This window comes from Clarias gariepinus, chromosome 8, assembly GCF_024256425.1.
Source record: "Clarias gariepinus isolate MV-2021 ecotype Netherlands chromosome 8, CGAR_prim_01v2, whole genome shotgun sequence".
NCBI lineage: Eukaryota > Metazoa > Chordata > Actinopteri > Siluriformes > Clariidae > Clarias > Clarias gariepinus.
This window is the reverse complement of record NC_071107.1, coordinates 978,648-1,002,500: the sequence shown is the minus strand read 5'-3', so window position 1 is coordinate 1,002,500 and position 23,853 is coordinate 978,648. Positions and strand designations below refer to the sequence as shown.

The 23,853-nt window shown below is 42.2% G+C and overlaps 1 protein-coding gene across 1 annotated transcript in view; it reads left to right on the top strand.

The window, feature by feature from the left end:
• Positions 1 to 18,330, top strand: part of LOC128529045 (NACHT, LRR and PYD domains-containing protein 3-like) — a 112,672-nt gene extending 94,342 nt beyond the window's left edge. The window contains exons 15-18 of the mRNA XM_053502349.1: positions 7,940 to 8,113; positions 13,092 to 13,265; positions 17,197 to 17,373; positions 17,524 to 18,330. Of these exons, the coding sequence (XP_053358324.1) occupies positions 7,940 to 8,113; positions 13,092 to 13,265; positions 17,197 to 17,373; positions 17,524 to 17,530 (532 nt within the window). The 3' untranslated portion in view covers positions 17,531 to 18,330. The remainder of the gene's footprint in view (positions 1 to 7,939; positions 8,114 to 13,091; positions 13,266 to 17,196; positions 17,374 to 17,523) is intronic.
• Positions 18,331 to 23,853: the final 5,523 nt, after the last annotated feature.

The window sequence follows — 23,853 nt, the reverse complement described above, 5'->3', positions numbered from 1 at the left end:
CTTAAACGCTGGGGCGCCCTCTATTTCCACAGCCCCAGGGAGCGGGGGCTCGGGTGTGCCTTCATCTAACGGGCCCCGGATCACTGGCCTGAGAAGAGAGATGTGGAACACAGGGTTAATACGCATATGGGGAGGGAGTTTCAACTTAAACGACACTGGGTTAACTTGTGTGAGAATAGGGAAAGGACCGATGTATTTGGGGGACAGTTTGCGGCAGGGGAGGTGGAGGTGAAGGTCTCGTGTCGAGAGCCATACCCGATCGCCTACCTGGAGCGGAGGGCTTTCCCTTCGTCGTCTGTCAGCGAATTTCTTGAACCGAACTACTGCTTGAGAGATTTTTGTGTGTGCATCCTCCCACACTGTCTCCGCTCTTTTAAACCATTCATCCACCATGGGTACATCGGTGGCGGTGGCGTCCCAGGGACAGAGCGGGGGCTGATGCCCAAGCACACACTGAAACGGCGTTAGGCCGGTTGCGGAGTGATATAACGAGTTTTGTGCGTACTCCGCCCAGATTAGACAGTCTGCCCATTCATGTTGTTGGCTGCTACAATATGCACGAAGGTATCTCCCGAGCTCTTGGACAGTCCGCTCTGCCTGTCCATTTGACTCGGGGTGATAGCCCGACGTTAGGCTAACAGTGGTCCCCAACTTCTGGAAGAACGCTTTCCAGACTTTGGCGATAAATTGGGGACCACGATCGGAAACAATATCCTCCGGGATGCCATAGCAGCGAAACACTGTTTCGAATAGGGTTTCCGCTACCTAGAGCGCTGACGGGAGAGAGCCAAACGGGATGAATCGGCATCCCTTGGAGAATCGATCGACCACTACTAAAACAGTTGTGTACCCTTTAGACACCGGCAGATCCGTGACAAAGTCCACCGCAAGGTGGGACCACGGTCTGACTGGTGTAGGTAGGGGCATTAGTTTACCAACTGGCAACCCTTGAGGATGTTTTGTGGTTGCGCACACCGTACAAGATAAAACCACTGCTCTCACCGTTTCCTTCATACGTGGCCACCAATACCTTTGACTCAAAGTTTTTAACGTACGTGTTATCCCGGGGTGTCCCGAGGCAGGATTAGTGTGGGCTTCTGCAGTTATTCGATCACGAAGTGCCTCCGGGACTTAAGTTTGATTGGGAGGACATTCGTTTGGCACGGGATTATCCCGTGCCCACCGAGTGATCTCCGCATCGATTTCCCAGAGTACAGGGGCGATGATTAACGCGGAGGGCAAGATGGGCTCGGGGTTTGGTGTAGAGGGTGGTGTTGGATAATATCGGGAAAGCGCATCTGCCTTTTTATTTTTGGAGCCCGGTCGATACGTAATATGGAAGCGAAATCGTGTGAAAAACAGTGCCCATCGGGCTTGACGAGGGTTCAATCTTTTGGCTTGTTGGATGTATTCTAAATTACGGTGGTCGGTCAGGACTATGAATGGATGTTTGGCTCCCTCTAGCCAGTGACGCCACTCCTCTAACGCCGCTTTTACTGCTAGTAGTTCTCTATTCCCGATGTCATAATTTCGCTCAGCAGGTGTCAGTTTGCGAGAAAAAAAGGCGCAGGGGTGGAGTTTTTCGGGTTGCCCGTGGCGTTGTGACAGCACCGCCCCTATTCCTACCTCCGATGCGTCGACCTCGACTATAAATGGCTTATCGGGGTTAGGAAGCCGCAACACAGGTGCGGTGGTAAATGCCGTTTTAAGCCTTTGAAAAGCTGTTTTCGCTTCCGCTGTGAATGGGCCTAATCGTTTGGGTTTTCCCTTTAAGAGGGAAGTGAGCAGTGCTGCAATAGAGCTAAAATTGCGGATAAAGCGCCGATAGAAATTGGCGAACCCAAGAAAACTCTGTAGCTCCTTTACTGACTGGGGTTCCGGCCATAGAGTTACCGCCTCCACCTTAGACGTTTCCATCTCGACCCCCTGTGGTCCTATGCGATAGCCGAGAAATGTAATCTCACGTTGGTGAAACTCACATTTCTCCGCCTTCGCATTTCTCTGTGCGCGCAGACGGCGAAGGACGGCGGTTACATGAATGAGGTGTTCGGAATATGACCGCGAGTATATCAGAATATCATCCAAATATACTATCACAAAACGGTTAAACATATCCCTAAACACGTCATTCATAAACCCATGAAACACCGCAGGTGCGTTTACCAATCCATACGACATTACATTATACTGATAATGCCCTGATGTAGTGCTAAACGCAGTCTTCCATTCGTCGCCTTTACGCACACGAACGAGATTATAAGCGCTGCGGAGGTCGAGCTTTGTGAAGATGGACGCGCCTCGGAGTTGGTCGATAGCGGCCGGAACCAACGGCAGTGGGTGCTTATATTTTACTGTCACTGCATTGAGACCTCTATAATCAATACATGGCCTTAAACCTCCGCCTTTTTTTTCTATAAAAAAGAAACCAGCCGAGGCGGGGGACGTGGACCTGCTGATGAGCCCCTGTCGAAGAGCCTCCTCCACGTATTCCTCCATAGCCCGGGTCTCTTCCCGGGATAATGGATAAACACGCGAGCAAGGCGGTGTTTTCCCCGGCAGGAGCTCAATCGCGCAGTCCCACGGACGACGAGGGGGAAGCCTCGCGGCTGCCCTATGACTAAACACATCTTCAAACTGCGCATACTCTGGTGGCACGTTGGTCGAGACTTGGGCACGCGGGCTTTCTATATTAGTCGTTTGGACCGTCAATGATAACGGTGTACAGAATTTCGCGCATCTGGGGGCCCAAGAAGTGATGCGCGCCTTGGTCCAATCGAAATTAGGGTTATGAAAACCGAGCCAGGGTAGACCCAGTACGACGGTCTGGTCAGATCGAGGAAGCACATAAAATTTTATTTCCTCGGTGTGACCGGGGAAAGTTACTCGAAGGGGCGCTGACATACTTGTAACTGGCGATTGTTTCAGGTGTCGGCCATCCAGAGCTTTAATAGTTATCGGGTACGGAAGCTTCGACACAGGAGCTCGCAGCGAGGAAATTTCCAGCCGACCCGGAATCTATTAGAGGGAAAACAGACAAAGAGCAGTTATTATATGACAAGTGAGCCTTTAAACAAAACGGTAGGTGGGTGCGGGATGGGGTGAGGTGTGTTACTTTGAGTAGCGGACACGAACGAACTTGGTGATGTCCCCCCCCACAGTACAGACACAGTCCGGCTGTTAAGCGCCGCGCTCTCTCCGTCGCCGACAGGTGGGAGGAGCCGACATCCATCGGCTCTGCTGGAGACCCTTCGTTCATGTTTTGCGGTAGCGGGCTGGGATGTTCTCTGCGGCGGGGCTCCAGTCTCTTATTGGGAGGTCGAGGGGTTGAGCGTCGTTGCTGGGCACGGAGATGTTGGTCGAGTTTAATTGCTAGAGTTATACACTCCTCGAGTGTCATCTCGGCATCTCGGCATGCAAGTTCAAGTTGAATGTCGGGGTTGAGTCCGTCTCGAAATTGTGCTACCAGGCTTCTGTCACACCACCCGCTCTCTGCTGCCAGGATTTGAAATCGGACCGCGTATTCCGCCACAGGATTGCTGCCCTGCCGAATTCTCATGAGTTGTTGTTCCCCCGACCTCCCCTGATCAGGGTGATCGAACACCGCACGAAGGGCCTCTATGAATCGAGGATAGCAGGTTGTTGTAGCTCCTCCCGCGTTCCACACCGCTGTAGCCCAATCAAGGGCCCTGCCCGTGAGCTGTTGTGTGACGAAGCTTATTCTTTGCGGCTCGGTCATGTGAGGGAATTCAGCCATGTACAGCTCACAGGCTAGGAGAAAGCGCTTACATCCCTCAGGGTCTCCGGCATATCTTTCTGGAGGTGCTGGGCGCGGTGGTGACGGCGCGGTGGATTGACGCGGGGAGGTTGGAGGAGACCGTGCGGTGACCAGCTGGCTCACACTGCACGCGAGGTCATGCACGGCTCGAGCTAGGCTTTCGATCTCCCGCTGTTGGTCTTGAAGGTAGCGGCGCATGCTTGTAGGCTCGTCAGGTAAGGGGATACCTGCTGCGTCCAGACGGGTCCGTTCATCTGTCATGATTCGAGCTGGTATGAGATGGACGCAAAATGCAGGGGTTTAGTGTGCAAGTCTTTTATTTCGGTGTCAGAGGTGAACAAAAGGATAATTCTTGTTAAATTAAAGAAACAAACAAACACTCTCTCAGGCCGGGTCTGCAGGCGGGATCTCAGGAGGATAATCTCAATCAAAGAATCTCTAGGAACTGAAAACATAAGACAAAAGCACAGCCTTTTACTGAGCACTGCTCAGTCTTGAACTTGACACACTTCCACGTCGTACACCGGCCCGGACCCTGCAGACACCGTTCAGTCCTGAGGAGGAGAGAGCGAAAACACAGACAAACGTTATTAACAGACACATGGATGGAAACGACAAACCAACAGTGAACGGACAAGTGCCTACGGGTTCGGCTGGTTTAAATAGAGACACACAAGGGCAAGACACAGGTAAAACTAATTACACATTCCTGAGAGACATACCAACACAGACACACTAGGGGGAGACAAAGCGGTGGCTCAGTAATCCGGTGAACTTGACCTTATTCCCCGGGGCCGTGGTGGCACAGGTGTGACACCCCGCACAAAATAAATAAAAAAATAATACAATATTAATAATATAAAATTAATAAAATAAAACAATAATAATAAAAATAATAAATAAATAAAATAAAATATATATATATATATACACATACACACATAATAATTAAAAATATATAACATTAATATTAACAACAAGAACAACAACTATTTGAAAAGTAGTGATATACAATTATTATTATTTTAGTTAGGAATATTCAGGTTACGCTGTGTCTCACTGTCTCTCAGGCTCTCACACTCGGACACAAACTTCGCAGCGAGGGTAGCAGTGCGGCCTTCTCCTAAAATTAATAATTTTTTAACCTTCTGTTAATTTGGAAAAATTTGGGATTTTGTGCTTGATGATCTTGATAAATGTTCCTTATGTGTTGATATTTTTGGCAGTAAAGAAGGAAGTCCATTTCCTCACCGCTCGTACACTGAGCACACAGTCTCTGCTCTCGGGGCAGCCGGGTTCTCCTGTGTCTGCCCGTCTCCACAGCCAGACGGTGTCCCTCAGCCTGTACCTCGTCAGGATCTGTCTCTGCTTTATGTCTCTGAAGGTGAAGAGACACTCTGCCGGTTCCTCCTCTCTCTCTTAAGGGCCCGATAGCGGTGTAGTCTGGAATGGGTTTGGATCTGACTGTCCCAGTGCTCCAGATACTCTCTCCTCATCTGATCAGTGATTTGTCTGATGCTCTGAGACTGCAGTGTGTTAGGGGTTAATGTGTTAGTGAGTCTCAGGACCAGCTGACAGAGGGGACTGGGTTTAGGGCCGAGCTCTTGGGTTCTCAATGCTTCGTACTGCAGGGTATTTCCATTACTCAATTTAAGATGTTTATAGAATTTTACTGCTCTTTTTTGGACGACTATAATCAGCAGGAATCGGCCTAATTCTGCGCTACATTCGTTAATTGGTGTTTTTCTCTGAATTTTGAGGAGATTTCTACAGAATTCTGCATGTAGGGACTCTGTGGGATGTTTGTCCCAGCGAGTGTAGTCGTGTTTACTGAGTGGACCCCAAACCTCACATCCGTACAGCGCAATAGGCGCAATGACGCTATCAAAGATTTTACACCAGATTCTAATTGGGATGTGTATTTTGTAGGATCTTTTCTTAATTGCATGTAGAGCTCTTCATGCATTCACTCCCAGATCAAAGCCTCCGGAGTTTCAGTCCCAGGTAGTCATAGTGTACCACATGTTCTAGGGCGGTGTTTCCCAGAGTGAACATGTGTCTGTTTTCCTAGAGATTTTTTTGGAAGATGATAATTTTGGTTTTTAACCCCCCCCTCTCTCTCTGTCTTGCTCTCTCTCTCTCTCTTGCTCTCTCTCTCTCTCTCTCTCTCTCTCTCTCTCTCTTTGTCTCGCTCACTCTCTCTCTGTCTCTCTCTCCCTCTCTTTCTTTTTCTGTCTCGCTCTTTCTTTTTCTCTGTCTCGCTCACTCTCTCTCTCCCTCTCTGTCTCTCTCTTTCTCTCTCTCCGTCTCTCTCACACGCTCTCTCCCACTCCCTCTCTCTCTCTTTCTCTCTGTGTCTCTCTCTCTCTCCCACTGCCTCTTTGTTACTCTCTCTCCCTCTCTCTCTCTCCCTCTCTCTCTACATGCGCTGGGTGTGAGGACGCTGTATAAGACTGTTTGGCGTCTTGCCCAGGTTAGACAGACTCCGCTTTTTCATCACTTTTATTTTCTTGGTGAATGTTGCAAAATGGAGCTAATAGATTAGCGTGAGAGAGAGAGTGGGCGGGGCATCATGGCCTCTCAGTCTGGTGTGGAGACTTTGTCTCTCCGACATGGCGTTAGGTGTGTGCGGGAGGACGGTGTACAGGTAGAGGAGGTGCTGTTAGCGGTGGGAGAGCAGGTTGGGTGTGAGAGTATCTACTCTGCCTCCCAGATAAACAAGGCAAGGATTGTGTTTCTCACAAATATGAATCTCGTGAACACGATAACAAAGACTGGAATTTGTGTGAGAGGATCCACGGTACACAGTTACCCCACTGTACCACCGCACCCGGCGCTGACACCAACACTGACACCACTGTAAACAGTGCGAGTACAGTATCCACCGCTGACAGTGACCCCGCCCCTAATACTGACTCCGCCCACAATGTCTGCAATAGAGAGGTACAGGAGCAAAAGACCAGCACACCACCACTGACACCCAAAGAAACACTGACAGAAAACACTGCAGCTAAACCGAGGCAAAAAAAGGGAGCAGATTACCACTACAGAACCCACTACAGAACCCACTACAGAACCCACTACAGGACCCACTACAGATCCCACTACAGATCCCACTACAGATCCCACTGTAGATCCCACTGTAGATCCCACTACAGAGCCCACTGTGGATCCAAATGTAGATCCCACTACAGATCACACTACAGAGCCCACTGTAGATCCCACTACAGAGCCCACTACATAACCTACCACAGAGCCCACTACAGAACCAACTACAGAACCCACTACAGATTCCACTACAGATCCCATCACCAAGAGGAAAACACGAAGTCAGACTTTAAGTGCAGCAGCACAGGATAGTGAGGGAGTAGCTTTAAAAAATGATTCTGTGGCCTTGTAAATTTCACAGTTATAAAAAAGTTATGTTACCTTAATGAAATCTGACTTGTACTCAATTTATGAAGTATATTTTACATGATTTTTATATATTTTTATATTTACTCAATATTTTTAAGTGTAAAAATGTTTTACCAAAAAAATTGAGTACAGCACAGTTTTATTTTTTAGGGTGAGGATGCAGCACACACACACACACACACACACACACACACACACACACACATAGAGACACCCCTATGGATATTGAGGAACAAGCAAACCCCTTTTTTTCGGAGCAACTAAATCACTTGCAGATGCTGGACGTAAAAAAAAAGACGCTTAGTAAAAACACTACTACAAAGTGCCAAAGCAGCGAGAAAAAAACAAAACAAAAGTCCACTGTCACTTAGGAGAACAGAGACAGTAATTTATAAAAAAATTTTCTTCTATAATCATCTCACAATAAAGAGTGTATAAAACTCTCTCTCTATCACCTCCTGGTTCGTCTCTGGATGAACATCTGTACAAATTCTACTTTTTGTTCTTCAGGATTTTACCAGGACGCGTTAAAATGGATCATGTCCTTTTTGGGATCAGATGTTTATGACACCAGGCGTTTGGCTAAACATATAAATACTCAAAGTCTTTTACTGTTAATAAACAGAGACCTTTCTGACAAACAATGTGTGTGTGTGGGTGTGTGTGTGTGTGTGAGAGAGAGTGTGAGAGAGAGAGAGAGAGAGAGAGAGATGTCAGTGTTCTGATGTATCATCATTTCTCTCCCAGGCTGTGTGGGTGTGATCTTACAGATGAAAGCTGTAGATTTCTGTCCTCAGTTCTCAGCTCAAACTCCTCCAGTCTGAGAGAACTGGACCTGAGTGTCAATAACCTGCAGGATTCAGGAGTGAAGCTGCTCTCTGCTGGACTGGAGAATCCACACTGTACACTGGAGACTCTGAGGTCAGATCATCACTTTCACATTCTGTTAAGAATTCCCAGATTCTGTGAGTGTGTGTGAGTGTAAGTGTGTGTGTGAGTGTGTGTGTGTGTCTATGTGTGTGTGAGTCTGTATGTGTGTGTGAGTCTCTCTCTGTGTGTTTGTGTGTCTAATATTAATCAATCTGTTTCCAAATCAGCCTTGTTTAAGAAGCTGGTTGAGGAACTCAGAGGAGTGATGGTGGGCACAGAGAAGTACGGCTGAGACACTTTCAGACAGATGAAAATCAGATTTAAATATTTTATTTTAATTGCTCTTTGTTGGTTGTGTAGCTGGTTAGTTTGTGTAGTTTTGGTTATCTGTCCTTGAGGTTTTGTGACTGCAGTCGCTCAATAGTTCAGGACTAAAATTTCCTACATTCTACTTTAATTTTTTTAAATTAAACCTCAATTAACAAAACTGGATTCTACATTCTAAAAAATAAAACTGTGGTTTACTAATTTATAATCCTCTATCACATAATTAAAATGTTACACTTAGTTTATCTTTAAACTATATTTACCCTTTACTCGAGGAGTCAATATATCTATATGACATCAAGATAAAAAAACAAAGCATCAATAAACATTACCATTTAAACATTCATTTGCCAAATTTAACAAGACATGAAGTCTAAACTCAACCTGGTTTACTTTGCAAATGACACGTAACAAGATCATAAAAACATTGAGCTGAATTGATCTTATTAGTAAACAGTCTCTCAATCAATACATGTCACACAGACATTATACAGTTAATATGTGGAATGTAGACTTTTGTATTAGAATCTACTGAGTCACATTTTACATCTGAAAGATTGCACACCTTCACACTCTTCAGTTTTCTGCAAACTGTGGGATCCATACAAGTGTGTGTACAGGCCTTCTCAGGTCTTAAAGGAGCAATGACAGTCTAAATGAAGACAGGACACTGAATATCTATGACCAAAGGTACCATGCTCCACTCCATTATGATTGAAACTCCTTTTGATGATGTGACAAATGGAGTTAGAAATTTCTTAGGAAAAAATGACTAATTTGATCACCAAAGACATTTTGTTCTCGTCGAACAATGCATGACCTCATATACAGTGGGTACGGAAAGTATTCAGACTACCTTAAATTTTTCACTCTTTGTTATATCATAGCTATTTGCTAAAATCATTTAAGTTAATTTTTCTTTCTTATTAACGTACACACAACACCCCATATTGACAGAAAAACACAGAATTGTTGACATTTGTGCAGATTTATTAAAAAAGAAAAACTGAAATATCACATGGTCCTAAGTATTCAGACCCTTTGCTGTGACACTCATATATTGAACTCAGGTGTTGTCCATTTCTTCTGATCATCCATGAGATGGTTCTACACCTTCATTTGAGTCCAGCTGTGTTTGATTCTACTGATTGGACTTGATTAGGAAAGCCACACACCTGTCTATATAAGAGCTTACGGCTCACAATGCATGGCAGAGCAAATGAGAATCATAAGACCAAAGGAACTGCCTGAAGAGCTCAGAGACAGAATTGTGGCAAGGCACAAATCTGGCCAAGGTTACAAAAAAAAAATTCTGCTGCACTAAAGGTACCTAAGAGCAGAGTGGCCTCCATAATCCTTAAATGGAAGATGTTTGGAATGACCAGACCCCTTCCTAGAGTTGGCGGTCTGGCCAAACTGAGCTTTTGGGGAGAAGAGCCTTGGTAAGAGAGGTAAAGAAAAACCCAAAGATCACTATGGCTGAGCTCCAGAGATGCAGTCAAGAGATCGGAGAAAAATGTAGAAAGTCAACCATCACTGCAGCACTCCACCAGTCGGGGCTTTATGACAGAGTGGCCCGACGGAACCCTCACATTAAAAAGCAAGATGGTGAGAAATAAGGTTCTCTGGTCTGATGAGACCAAGATAGATCTTTTTGGCCTTAATTCTAAGCGGTGTGTGTGAAGAAAACCAGGCACTGCTCATCACCTGTCCAATACAGTCCCAACAGTGAAGCATGGTGGTGGAAGCATCATGCTGGGGGGGAGGGTGTTTTTCAGCTGCAGGGACATGACGACTGGTTGCAATCGAGGGAAAGATGAATGCGGCCAAGTACAGGGATATCCTGGACGAAAACCTTCTCCAGAGTGCTCAGGACCTCAGACTGGGCCGAAGGTTTACCTTCCAACAAGACAATGACCCTAAGCGCACAGCTTAAATAATAACGAAGGAGTGGCTTCACAACAACTCTGTGACTGTTCTTGAATGGCTCAGCCAGAGCCCTATATATATATATATATATATATATATATATATATATATATATATATATATATATATAGGGCTCTGGCTGTGTGTGTGTATACACACACACACACAGTGCATTACAAAGGAAACAGAATTGAGCTGTTCTTCTCATGAGTCTTCTAGTCTGAGTCATTCGTTCTTTTTAATCTATTGCATTGCATAGCGTCTATGAGACTCACATGACAAAAGAACGTATGATTTGGATCTAAAGACTTGAGAGGTAATTACTCATTTCTGTTTTCTGTTCACCCACGCAGGTTTTGAGATGCTTTGCGCACCCTTAAAAAATGAATGAATCATTCTCTAAGATACTCGTTCTTTTGTTCTGTTCCGTTCTTCTACTTCATCCATAAAGAATGAATTGTTCATGAACGACCCATCACTACTATAAAGTTTTGTATGCATTCATTATTTCACTAACTTGTGCTACAGTAGCTGCTTACTTACCAGGATTTATAAGGAATGTTCTAGGTGATTCTTGTCCGTTCTCACAGCAGTGTGTCCTCGCTACTTGTCCCTGATGTTACAAACTTCCCATGAGCACTTGCTTTTTGCATGGGGCAATTTACTGAATGTTTCAAATTTTTGTTGGTAAACATAAAGAATATTGAGTTGGAATGAGTGATGATTGTGGTTTTTTAAACTACTACTAAAATCTAAGACAAAATTATAGTTTTTTGTGGCATTTATTTTGATATGTCAAACTCAAACGTATGTGTGATCAAGTATGTGATTTTCAGAGATCTTATTAAGGTTCCATAACCTTTTTATTATTGTGAAATTTACAAGAGCACAGAATAATTTTTACAGCGTACTTAGACCTCTGCTGTGTGTTATTTATCATTTTACACTGTTATATACACACTACTTCACTACTGTTTCTTCATTCAGCATTTTGTGTGAGTGAGTGTGTGTGTATGTGTAGCACCATCACCGCCTGATGAAGGGAGATATTATTGAAAAAACACACAACACACAGAGCTGCTGCTTCACCACAAGAGTCTGTATATTTCTAAGTGAGGGGTCGTTCATGAACGATTTGTTCTTTTTGAACGAGTCTTTAACGTGACTCAGAAGAACAAGTCGTCTCGGAAAGTGATCTATTCATTTTCTACTGGGCGCGCATGCGCAAATCATCATAAAACCTCTGTAGGTTATGTACAGAAAACAGAAATGAGTAGTTACCTCTCGAGTCTTTTGGTCCGAATTGTTCTTCTGTCATGTGACTCCCATAGACGCTGCAATATGCAACATTTCCGCATTGCCCGATCCGCAGCGGTGTTGGAACAAGCGCAGCCGCACAACAACTAGAGAGTTATCTAGCTGAACTACACATTGCCAGAAGTGAGAATCCCCTTGACTACTGGCACTAGAACAAAGACCGCTTCCCATTGCTTGTACGGGTTGCAGGTATTTATCTGCCCCCAGCACCAGCACAGACAGTGAGAGATCATTCAGTGCAGCGTCTCATGTTCTTAATGAGAAGAGGAACCGTCTCTCCAGACAAAAAGCTGAGCAACTTTGGTCCTTAAAGAAAAACCTGCCACGTTAACTTAAATAAACAGCAGTTCAGTTTTCGGTGTGCAGAGCAGTTACATTAAAATCTGTGTAGCACTGCACAACTGTTTCCTTAAGCTACATAGGCTGTGTTGTTTACAGTGTGAGTTAAGTTCTATTGCTGTTTTTGCACTGTTGTTTTGCACAACAAATTAAAATGTATATAAATAATTGTTTACATGCAACGGCAGAATAAAAGCCAATACCATTCTGTTTCTGAGGGCAGTTTTACAGATAATTGTGGATCTTTTTTGCACAACTGGTACAAAAACAATTTTATTTAATGTTATATAAAACTTAAAAAAACAAAATATTTGGTATTATTGCACCAATGCATGTTGGATATGTGTGTGTACATATTGTGACCACCACGTGTGTGTGTGTGTGTGTGTGTGTGTGTACTGTGTGTGTGATGGTTGGTTGTGTATCTTACTGTGCTGTGTGTATTATTTCCCCTTTTACACTGTCTAGTTAATACCTGTGTACTGATCACATGACCTCGTCCTTGTTCAGTGTGTGAAGTATTGATTAGCCCTTGGGTTTAGTTCCCTATTTGTATTTAATTAAAGCCACTTGCACTTGTGTCCCTCTGCCTTCATAAGCAATGTTTGTTCTCCTGCTTCAGATCAGATCATAGCACTGAAATAGCATTTTATTAAAGTAGGAAATGATCTGAGATAAAATACTCAAGCAGATGGTGTTTTGGTGTTTGTGCTTTTAGTGCTGTTAAGTTTTCCTGCTGCATTTACACTATAGATCACACAACACTCCTGAACAGCCTGAGAATAGTTGGTGTTTCTGGGACTTAAACTGGTTTTCTACGGATTTAACTGAAGGACAATAATTTGTTATTTTAGATCATCATTAATTAAACATTATTCTGTGTGTTGTTCCATGACATTTACACAAATACACACACACACACACACACACTTAGAGACATAGAGAGGGAGATCATGGATATAAAAGTAAAGTCAGAATTTTCCATTTTAATAATTTTCCTTATTTATGATGCATTTTGTCACAGCGCTCTCTCCCTTCCTTCTGTGTGTTTGTGTGAGAGAGAGAGAGAAAGAGAGAGAGATGTCAGTGTTCTGATGTATCATCATTTCTCTCCCAGGCTGTGGCGGTGTGATCTCACAGATGAAAGCTGTAGATTTCTGTCCTCGGTTCTCAGCTCAAACTCCTCCAGTCTGAGAGAACTGGACCTGAGTGTCAATAAGCTACAGGATTCAGGAGTGAAGCTGCTCTCTGCTGGACTGGAGAATCCACACTGTACACTGGAGACACTGAGGTCAGATCATCACTTTCACATTCTGTTTATCTGATCATTATTATAGTATAAATCTAATAATAGTAAAATGTAGAGCAACAAGTCTGATGTATAACAAGAGACTGACAGAATATGAAGCATTTTACTATTTAAACCTTTCAAATATTAATTAAATTTTGAATGCAGTTTGGTGATGTAGTGGTTAGAACTGTGGTCTTGTACCTCTAGGGTTGAGGGTTTAATTTTCACCTCGGGTCTGTGTGTGTGGAGTTTGTATGAAGCCCCCCAGGGTTCAACAAAATGAACAAACAGTGCGTTATGCAGTAGAACTGCATATATATTTTTTTTCTTTATTCTATGTATTCTGTGTAAAAGACGGTGAGGTTATTTTCAAATAAAATACTGAATGTCTATTTGTCCTCCTCGTATTTATGAAATAAAAAGTCAAACTTAAATTATCCACCTGCAGCAACCAAAAAATCCGTCTGTGTTCGTGTGCCGTCATCCTTTTATGGCGTGTACTGGAGCGTGCAGTCAGTGTCGATCTGAATAAAACCGGGACTTGAAAAGCTCAATAAATCGTGTACCGGCGAAAGTCACACATCGGTGGTTGTGACGCATATTTGAGTGACAAAATAATTAAACACGTTTTATATTACAAGATCACCATAATCTTCAAATTTAGAATTACATAAAAAAAAAATAACAAACTAAAATAAACTTAATTTAAATAAAATACTCATTATTTATGTTCCAAAGCCACAGGGAGCAGCAGCAGAGGGATGAAAGAGACACATGCCGCTCTGAAGCCGAGGGCTGCCGACTCCTGCTCTATACTAAGGTTGGGACGGTTAATAAATAGGAAAAACTCAAGAAAAGAACAAAAATGATTCATTTATTTTACTTTCAGATGCATTCTGCGTACAGTAGATCAATTAGAGCACGCTTACGCCCCCTACAGGTGCATTGTGGGTTGTTTTTAAATTAATTTATACACTTGTACACACCTACACACACACCTACAAGATGGCGCCGGTGAGGTCCGCTGCCGTCACGACTGCTCCAACCACCTTTTCTTTGTTTTTGTTTTTTAAGTTAGTTTTCAGTGTTTTAAAATCAGCAAAATTACCACCATTGAGTACATTAGTTATGATAGACACACTGTTTTATTGTTGTACAATGTACTTATAATTCGACGTTTTTAACTCTGGATCCGAGCTGGCTGAGTGAGATCCTGAGGGACAACAAAGGACGCAACGCGAAGCTGCGGCCACGAGGGAAACGAGCCGGCGTCAGGAACAGGCTGAGAGCTCGTGCACACCCCACACCTTTGCCTAGCATCCTGCTCGCCAATGTCCAGTCACTGGAAAACAAGCTCGATGACCTCAGGGCCAGGATAAAGTTCCAGAAAGACATTCGGGACTGCAATGCTAATGCTAGCGGCGCTAACGGCTACAGACAGGAAGACTGCCAGCACCGGAAACGTGTTCATCATCACCGAGCATGACGTGAGGAGAGCCTTCAAGAAAGTGAACACCAGGAAAGCAGCAGGACCAGACGGCATCTCAGGTTGTATTCTCAGAGCCTGCGCAGACCAGCTAGCACCTGTGTTTACTGAGATATTCAACATCTTTTTATCTCAGTCGGTGATCCCCACATGCTTCAAAGAATCCATCATTGTTCCTGTCCTGAAGAAACCTCATCCTGCTTCCCTCAACAATTATCGCCCTGTAGCCCTCACCTCAGTAGTGATAAAGTGCTTTAAAAGCATGGTCAGAGACTTCATCATTTCTTTACTACCGGACACACTTGACCCACTACAGTTTGCATACCGCCAGAACCGTTCCACAGACGATGCAATCTCACATCTCCTCCACAAATCACTTACTCACCTGGACACGGGGAAAGGGAATTATGTTAAAATGCTCTTCATCGACTACAGCTCTGCATTTAATACCATAATTCCCTCCACACTCACCACCAAGCTGGAGCACCTGGGACTCAGCTCATCAATGTGTCAGTGGATCTCTAATTTTCTGACTGGCAGACCACAGGCAGTAAGGATGGGCAGACATGTCTCAGCCTCACTCACTCTCAGCACTGGAGCCCCCCAGGGTTGTGTTTTGAGCCCCCTGCTGTACTCTTTGTACACTCACGACTGCGTGGCCACTACCAACTCCACCGCCATCATCAAGTTTGCTGACGACACTGTCGTGGTGGGCCTGACCACAAACAATGATGAATCGGCCTACCTAGAGGAGATTGTAAATCTGGAGAACTGGTGCCAGAGGAACAATCTCCTCCTGAACGTCAGCAAGACAAAGAAGCTGATAGTGAACTTTAGTACACATCAGGAGAGGAACTACCAGACCCCCATCATCAACAGGAGCCCAGTGGAGAGAGTGAACAGCTTCCGATACCTCGGTGTTTACATCACAGCTTGAAAGACTTCAGACTGCCCTCTAAGGTGCTCAGGAATTTCTACTCCTGAACCATAGAGAGCATCCTGACGGGAAACATCACGACCTGGTTTGGAAACAGCACCATGCAGGACAGACGAGCTCTACAGAGGGTGGTGCGATCAGCTGAGCGCATCATCCGCACCGAGCTCCCTGACCTGCACTTGATCTACAGCAAGCGGTGCTGGACCAAGGCCAGGAAGATCATGAAGGACCTCAGCCACCCCAACAATGGACTGTTCTCTTTGTTGCGGTCTGGGAACCGATTCCGCTCCCTGAAGGCCAACACAGAGAGACTGAGAAGGAGCTTCTTCCCGCAGGCGATAAGGTCTCTCAATCACACCACCACATAGGAGTAATATGTTTTAAACATTGACATTGACTGGACAATCATGGACACATTCATGCAATACATATTTACATATCTGAAACCATTGCACATGACACTTTCATAAGTCACTTTTATACAATAAATGTTTATATATCTGGAACCATTGCACATGACACTTTCATAAGTCACTTTTCATGCATATTTGCACAGCCATTGCCACTTTAAAACACTTTAAAATTTTTAGATATACTCCCCCCCCCCCCCCATATTCCTATGTTTCTATATTTTGTAAGATTTCTATTATGCCCTTATTTGTACAGTTTGTTTATTTTACTATTTAAATTTATTTTCTTTCGTATTTCTTTTTATTAATATTTATTCCTTATAGATAGTTTTTATTTTCTTTTTAAGGTCACTGGCGGTCGTACAGGCATTTCACTGCATATCGTACTGTGTATGACTGTGTATGTGACAAATAAAATTTGAATTTGATTTTGTACAACTTAGAGAACTTCTAAGGGTGGAAATGGAGAATTCAATCAGACAGTTTTGCATGAAGTAAACAAACAATGTGACATCGAAGAAGCTTAGTTTCCATCTTGACTGTTTTGACCTGGATATTAGTCAGTGTGCAGCGGTACAACTACATCACACAGGTGGGTAATTGTAGACCTGGTCACATGACTTCTGTTCAAAAGTTTCCACCATTTTTGACCTGTCTGCTGACTACACTGCCCCCTACTTTTTACATACATATTGCATCTTTGTGAACACGTCATGTTAATTTCTGAAGACGTTCACGAGCTACACACCAAACTAACACAGGATATGTGAAACAGCCATCAGGTGTGTGTGTGTGTGTGTGTGTGTGTGTGTGTGTGTGTACACGTATTTAAATCAAGTGTATTACTGCCTTTAATCATCACATAGATGATAAAAAAAATATATAAAAAAAACAGGTAGACTTCAGGTGATCAGCAAACATTATCATCATCAGGGTGACACAGGAGCAGGAATCTGAAAAAAAGACACAGGATCAAAACTGTAACGACCATCAGGACATAAATGTTTAATATAGACTGGGACTAACACACACAGAACATATACTACATACACCAGGGTGTGTGTGTGTGTGTGTGTGTGTGTGTTGATCTCTCTACAGGCTGGAACACTGCAGTATTACAGGTGAAGGTTGTGCTGCTCTGGTTTCAGCTCTGAGGTCAAACCCCTCATCACACCTGAGAGAACTGAATCTGAACGACAATCAACCAGGAGAATCAGAAGTAAAGCTGCTTTCTGATCTACTGAAGGATCCACACTGTACACTGGAGAAACTAGAGTGAGTTACTGACACACACACACACACACACACACACACACACACACACACACACACACACACTGATGTGATGTTTCTTTTAAGGCATATGATGACTGATTCAGATTAAATTAGATCACCTTGTCCTTTTCTCTTTCTTTACATTTTCAGGATGTAGTTCTGATCTGATCTGAGTCTCACACACAGAGGATGATGAGGATAAACTCTTACAGTCTAAAGCTTTTGAAGAACAGCTGTGAGAGCTGAAACTGATGTCTTCCTTTTCTCATTCAGTGATAATCAGATGGTCTACAACATGTCAGGACTTCTCTACTTTTCTAGCTGTTTGTAAAAATGCACCAGCTGAGAGAATCAACTTTAATTACCTAAACAGTAATATTTATATCATTTCTTGAGCAGTGTGCACCAATCAGCCAGAACATTATAATACAAAACATTATGTCCAGTGAAGCTGCACCATTAATTGAGTTGGGGTAGTACGCTGTTATTTTCATGCCAAAAACTTTTTTGCTGTTTGATTTTATGTTTGTTGGCGTAGGTGATTACTTGATTACTTGTAGTTGAATGTTGATACTTAAAGTATCAGATAATTAAAGCTGCTGCGTTGATTTGAGCCGTTACACAGAGACTCTAAGAAGAAAGCGAAAGCTACAGAGTTTACTGGAAGTGTGTTAAGATTGAGCAATAAACCCTCTGTATGTAGATTACCCAGACTGTTTCCCCGTGAATAGTGTGTGGGCGTGTCCTGTCTTAGGTCATTATCAGATAATAAGAAAGATAGACAGAAAGACAAATTCAAATTTTATTTGTCACATACACAGTACGATATGTAGTAAAATTCTTATACGACCGCATGTGACCTTAGAATTTAGAAACAATTAACAAGAAATAAGAAATAAATAGTTGAAACTAAGAAAATACAACAAAATATAGAAATTTTCAAAAAATATATCAAAGAGTATATAATATATAATTTATATATATGAGTAATATATATAATATATGAGTAAATATATAAGAAATATAAAAACATATATGTACAAAAGGCAAAATAGCAGTTTAAGTGAAAAAAAAAAAAAAAAACCCTAGAATAAAGTGTAAAGAATAAAATAAAATAAAAATAATAAAGAAAAGAGACTGTACCTCTCCTTGGATTCATACGAATTAATAAACTCAGAATATTTATTTTTTAAATAGATTTTCTTCAAAAGTAGACACTTTAATCTTTCTATGGATATATTTCTCGTGTGTGTGTGCAGTATTTACTGAGTTTCAGTTTATTTTAGTGACGCGTTTCAGAAAGATATTGTCGGAGACTGAGACGGCTGAAAGCGCACCCTGTTTATTTTCTTTATCTTATAAAAACACAATATTTCCTTGATATTGTGAGTGTACATAAATAAAAGTAAACTTAATAACTTACAATAAGGACAGAGAGCATCAGGACATGTCTCACCTGTAACAGCGCCTTTCTTCTTCTGCCAGGAGTTTGTGGTGGATTTTTATTCTCCCCACATCGAAGTTGCCCTAATTTAAAATATTAAACAAATACTGTAACTTTAGTAAAAGAAATCAAAGAAAGACTCCCGACTCCGTGCAGATCTAGATGAAGTAAGGACCAAGTTTTATTGCAGCAACAAAACAAAGTGAGCCAGCCTTGAAAATGCTTAGGATGTAACTCCAAGCATCGCTAAAGAACAGACTGATTTAACTGTGACATAGGTACCTCTTTTATACAATTTCAAAGGGGTGGAGCACTCACCTAGCCCCCTCCTTTGTACGATTTTTTTATATTTCTTTATCAAACAAATTTTTACCCAATAAAAATACATTTTCTACACTACGTCATATACCTCGTCATCTGACTCCACCTCCTACTGATATTATTTTCTATCATAACTTATTTTTCATATGAATAGATTTCTATTATCTTTTCACTTTTCTTGTTCAACTTAAAAAAATATGGGGTGGCGCTTACGTCAACTATAAATTCTTGGTGTTTCCGGTTTATTCTACAGTTTTTAAGACACAGGCCATGGGTAAGCATCTTCTTCACATTATTTTCAACTATTTGTTTTATTTTATCAATTTTGTTTTATTTTGTTTTCTATAGCTAATCGCATCTGCACGAATGATCATTACGTCCCTCCAAACGACTCGGACAGCCAGAGCAGTCCGGTTCACAGCCCTACTGACTACACTCCTACTGAACCTGTCATGGACCGGGCCTCGGTGAGTTTTGCTAGAGAATCAATGAGCCCGAGCCATCTGGATCGCTATTGCAGTTTCAAGAGGAGACAGGGCTTACTTTTTTAAAAAGGATGACTCCAAACCTGGTCCTTCTAAAAGACCTCGTGTGGATAGCCCTTATCCATTTTCTTTTAGGCCCGTACGGCCCGAGTCTACTACTCCGGCTCCGTCGGTCCTAAAACCTGTTTGTCATGTTAATGTTGGTACCCAGACCGATTCTAAAGTGTCTGTTGGCACCCAAACAGCTTCTACTCCCGCGCCTATGCCAATTTTAAATCGCGGTGTTTTTGTTCCTCTTACTGATCTTCAAATTGGTTTTGTCCTGCCTCAAAGGAGGTCAGATACTTGAAATTTAAGCGTTTCATTATGCTATTGATGCTTACCCAGGCCCCCTATATTTTGTACTTTTATTTTGGGCCTTAAACTTTGTATTTTTATATTTCTTACTATGTAGATGCACATACTATTTTATTTTTGTGTCTACTCTTATTAAACCTATTATTCATATAACTGTGTGTGTGTCTTTTTTTGCTATTTGTCTGTGTCTCTTTGATTTGACATATTGCATATGTATCCAATGCCTGTTACATTACAGTAAGGTCTGCTGAGCTTGTGTCGTGTCTAGGTTACTATGACATCATGTGCATCTCATATCTAAGATGGCTGCAAGTCTAAGGTTTGTTAGGTACATACCGATCCTTGTTACTGTGACATCACATTGTCCCTGCCTTAACTCTGTTATCCTCACCTCACCTCTATAAGTCTTAACCAAAATACAAGTTTAATTAAAATATGCTTACATATTTCCCCCTCTGTGACTTTTAAGTCACACAAAGAAAATAATGCATCGAATAAACCGTACATATTAGAAAGAAAAAATTTAAACACTAGTAGTTAGAAAGAAGGAAAAATTAAACTAGCAATTAAACTAGTAACAAGAAAAAAATAGTAACACGAAAAAAACTTAACATATAAGAACTTATAAGAAAAACTTTACCTCATATATCCCTTACATATTTATTACCCCCTCGTCAAACTATCAATCTAGGAAAGACAAGCAAAATGAGTAAATATAAGTAGGAATACTTATATATGAGTATAATAAACATGCAATGGTTATGATAGGATGAGTCCAGAGGTGGGCGAAAAAACCTTCAGTACAGCCAATTTAGAAGGAAAAATTCCACACCTTGCCAGCTTTTCATGCTCGACAGTGTATTCATCACCAGGACTTCAATCCTTATATTAAACATATATGACAGAAACATTTTAATCCGTCAAAGCCACTTAAGGAGTCCGTTAGCATCTCTGTAAATTAAAGATAGTGTGTCAAGAGCTTCAGTCCCTTCTTCAATCAATGTCTTACGGTCCTCCTCAGTGAATTCAATCACATACAGGTCCTCACAGTTTCCCAGCTGTGATAGTGGAATTCGGTTTATCCTGCCCGTCTCCAGAGGCAAAAAATCTAGCCACATTTCATCAGCTTCCGGAAGAGTATCCAGTGCACGTTGCAGGGGCATCGGCGTGTTTGTCCATAAAATGTCATCCCCCAACATCACTTTAGCTATGGTCTTAGTTGCTGCCATGTAGACATCATCAAATTCAACTATCCACAGATATCATATCCAGCCCACTCTTCTTCAATCCCAATACCTCTATACACGCCTAGCTTCAGATGTCTTCCAAGCTGATATGTAGTTGTTTCCAGACGAAGTCCTGTGCTCATGTCCAGGTCGAAAGCTTCCTGTGTCTTTGCCTTAATCCATTTGAAGTCCTTTGTCAAGACGTTAGCCATGGTGATGAACTCCTTGGTCCCTATTGGGTGTTGCGGATGCCAGTCAACCAGGTCATGTCTCAATTCCGCCCATCCTTTCGTTGGGGTCTTTTCCATAACCTCTTTCCATGCACCACAGCAGACTGAACAGGAAACTATCCACCTTGGGTCAGGTACCGGTTCCATCCTGCAATACATACGTGTACAGCAGAAACAAAACACAAAAACAAAACAAAACACCAAACACCAAACATACTTCTTCTATACTACTTTTTCTCTGATATAGTTACTTAAGCATAGATTAAATATGTTAGATTAAAATTTGCTGCTATGCTAAACAAGTTTTTCAATGTTCATATGATTCAGTTAGTAGTCAATTGTTATTTATCCAGTGTTGTACTTCATTTCCATATAAGTGGATTTATCCTCCTCATCTTCATCCGGTGTAATCTGGTCATGGTATTCCACAACAACAGTGTATTGTCCTACCATTCTCTGAATGCTTGCTCTGGTCAGGGGAATAATGCAGCATGACAAAGTGAGTAGGGTGCCTAGCACTATCAAAACTATTGTTCCTAATTTCACAAGTAGTCCATACCAATTAGAAGGATTAAGCCAGTCAAACCAAGAGGTCCACGCGGTAGTTTTCTGTACTTCTTGGGTGACTCTAACATGTTCATCTCTTAGTTTCCGCATGGCTCTTAGTATTTTGGTTATATTACCCTCTGAGCCTGTGTGTCTTGGAATATATGTACAGCAGTCTTCTCCAATTAAGGCACATACTCCTCGTTGAGGTGCTAACAAAGTGTCCAGGGCAAATCTATTCTGCGTGGTCATTACTGTTGTTCTGTTTAATTGTTCTTGTACGAGTCCTAAAACACTTAATGTGTGATTCCAAAATCTCTGTTGATTATACCATAGTAGGTTTATCCATCTTGCGTTTTTCGCAATTTGAACCCATGGAAGGAAAATTGTCGTAAATGCTCCTCCTACCCTGTTTATAACCTCATGTTCAGTTGGTACACCTAGGGAAATGCCATCCCAAGTCACTGTTATACCTCCTTCCCTATCAAACTCTTCCCATTTCTTTAATTCATCTTGACTAACTGTATCCAAAAATTTTACCTCTCGTTTGCTCCTTTTACCTTGTTTGTTCTGTAATCTTATCACAATTAGTTCTCCTTCTAGTAGCACTGGAGCACAGCATCCACTCCAGTCTTTTGGTAGAGTCTGTCTAACCGTGGTTCCCTCACAGTACCAAAATATGTCAGCTAAAGGCGTTGTACCATGCCTTAGATCTGGTTGTCTTACTTTTACTCTTTTGCTACATAACGTATCGTTAGCTTCTTTGTCACATATCCGACGCATTTCTATAGAAAATCCTGCTGCTGGTTGGGTTTCGTTGCAGCTTGATGAAAGATTTCCTATCTCTACACTTCCCTCTGAGCAGATACACAGAGGATAGTTCTGTTGAACAGGTGTTATTTCACGTTGGACAGCGTCTATTGTTTCTACGGGTTGATATGTGCATTTGCTTATATTTTGCATCCATTCTGGACCATAATCTATTGCAACTGAATGTAAGAGACAGCTGATAGGACATAATCGTGATTCACTATATTCTGGATCGTCTTTACATTCACTTGTTCCTTGTGTTATTACTACTTTTGGTGGTTTGTTACTTCTATCATGACACACAATGCAGTCCCTTTTTGTTAAGGAAACAGCTGTGAACTTCAACCATTGGTAGAACATGTCATTTTTCCATGTCTGGTCAGTCTCTTTTCTGTTTCCAGGTATCTGTTTTATTATCTGTGGAATTATGGTTACATAGGTTGCTGACTCAATATCTGATACTCTAGGTTGGTCGGGTATTTTTGCTATACATCCATGCCAATGCGGTAGTCCTAAGCATACTCCTCGTATTTTGCCGTTTGTTGACTTGTTAAAAGTGCACCATTCATTGGACTTTGGGTAGCCTTAATCAACCCATCTAGCGCAATCATCTCGTTAGATGCAGAAATTTTCTCTAAGTCCACATAAATGCGAATTTGATCTCCTTGGGGTCGTGACTTGTCTACCTCTATCTGAAAGGTTCCTTCCCACTTTCCTATTCTTTCCCATATCAGTAAACCAGCTACTATTCTTGCTCTTGTTATTGTAGCTAGTACACAATATATTTGCCTTTTCTCTTCAGTATCCCATTCTGGTTTAGGCTTTTTACTCTTGGGCATCCCTCCACTAGTTAAAGTGATCAGTAGAAGTATTATTATAACCATAGATCTTCTTCGATGATTTTGGGGGTAGTAACAGTGTGGTTTCTCCATCTGGATCACAATGGTGACACGTGGGACTATGGCCAAATAATCTACACAATATGTTTCTTGGGGTGTTTTTTGTTGGGTATGTTCTTTCTACAGTAGTTGATTTAAATAATCTAATCACTATCTGAGCCA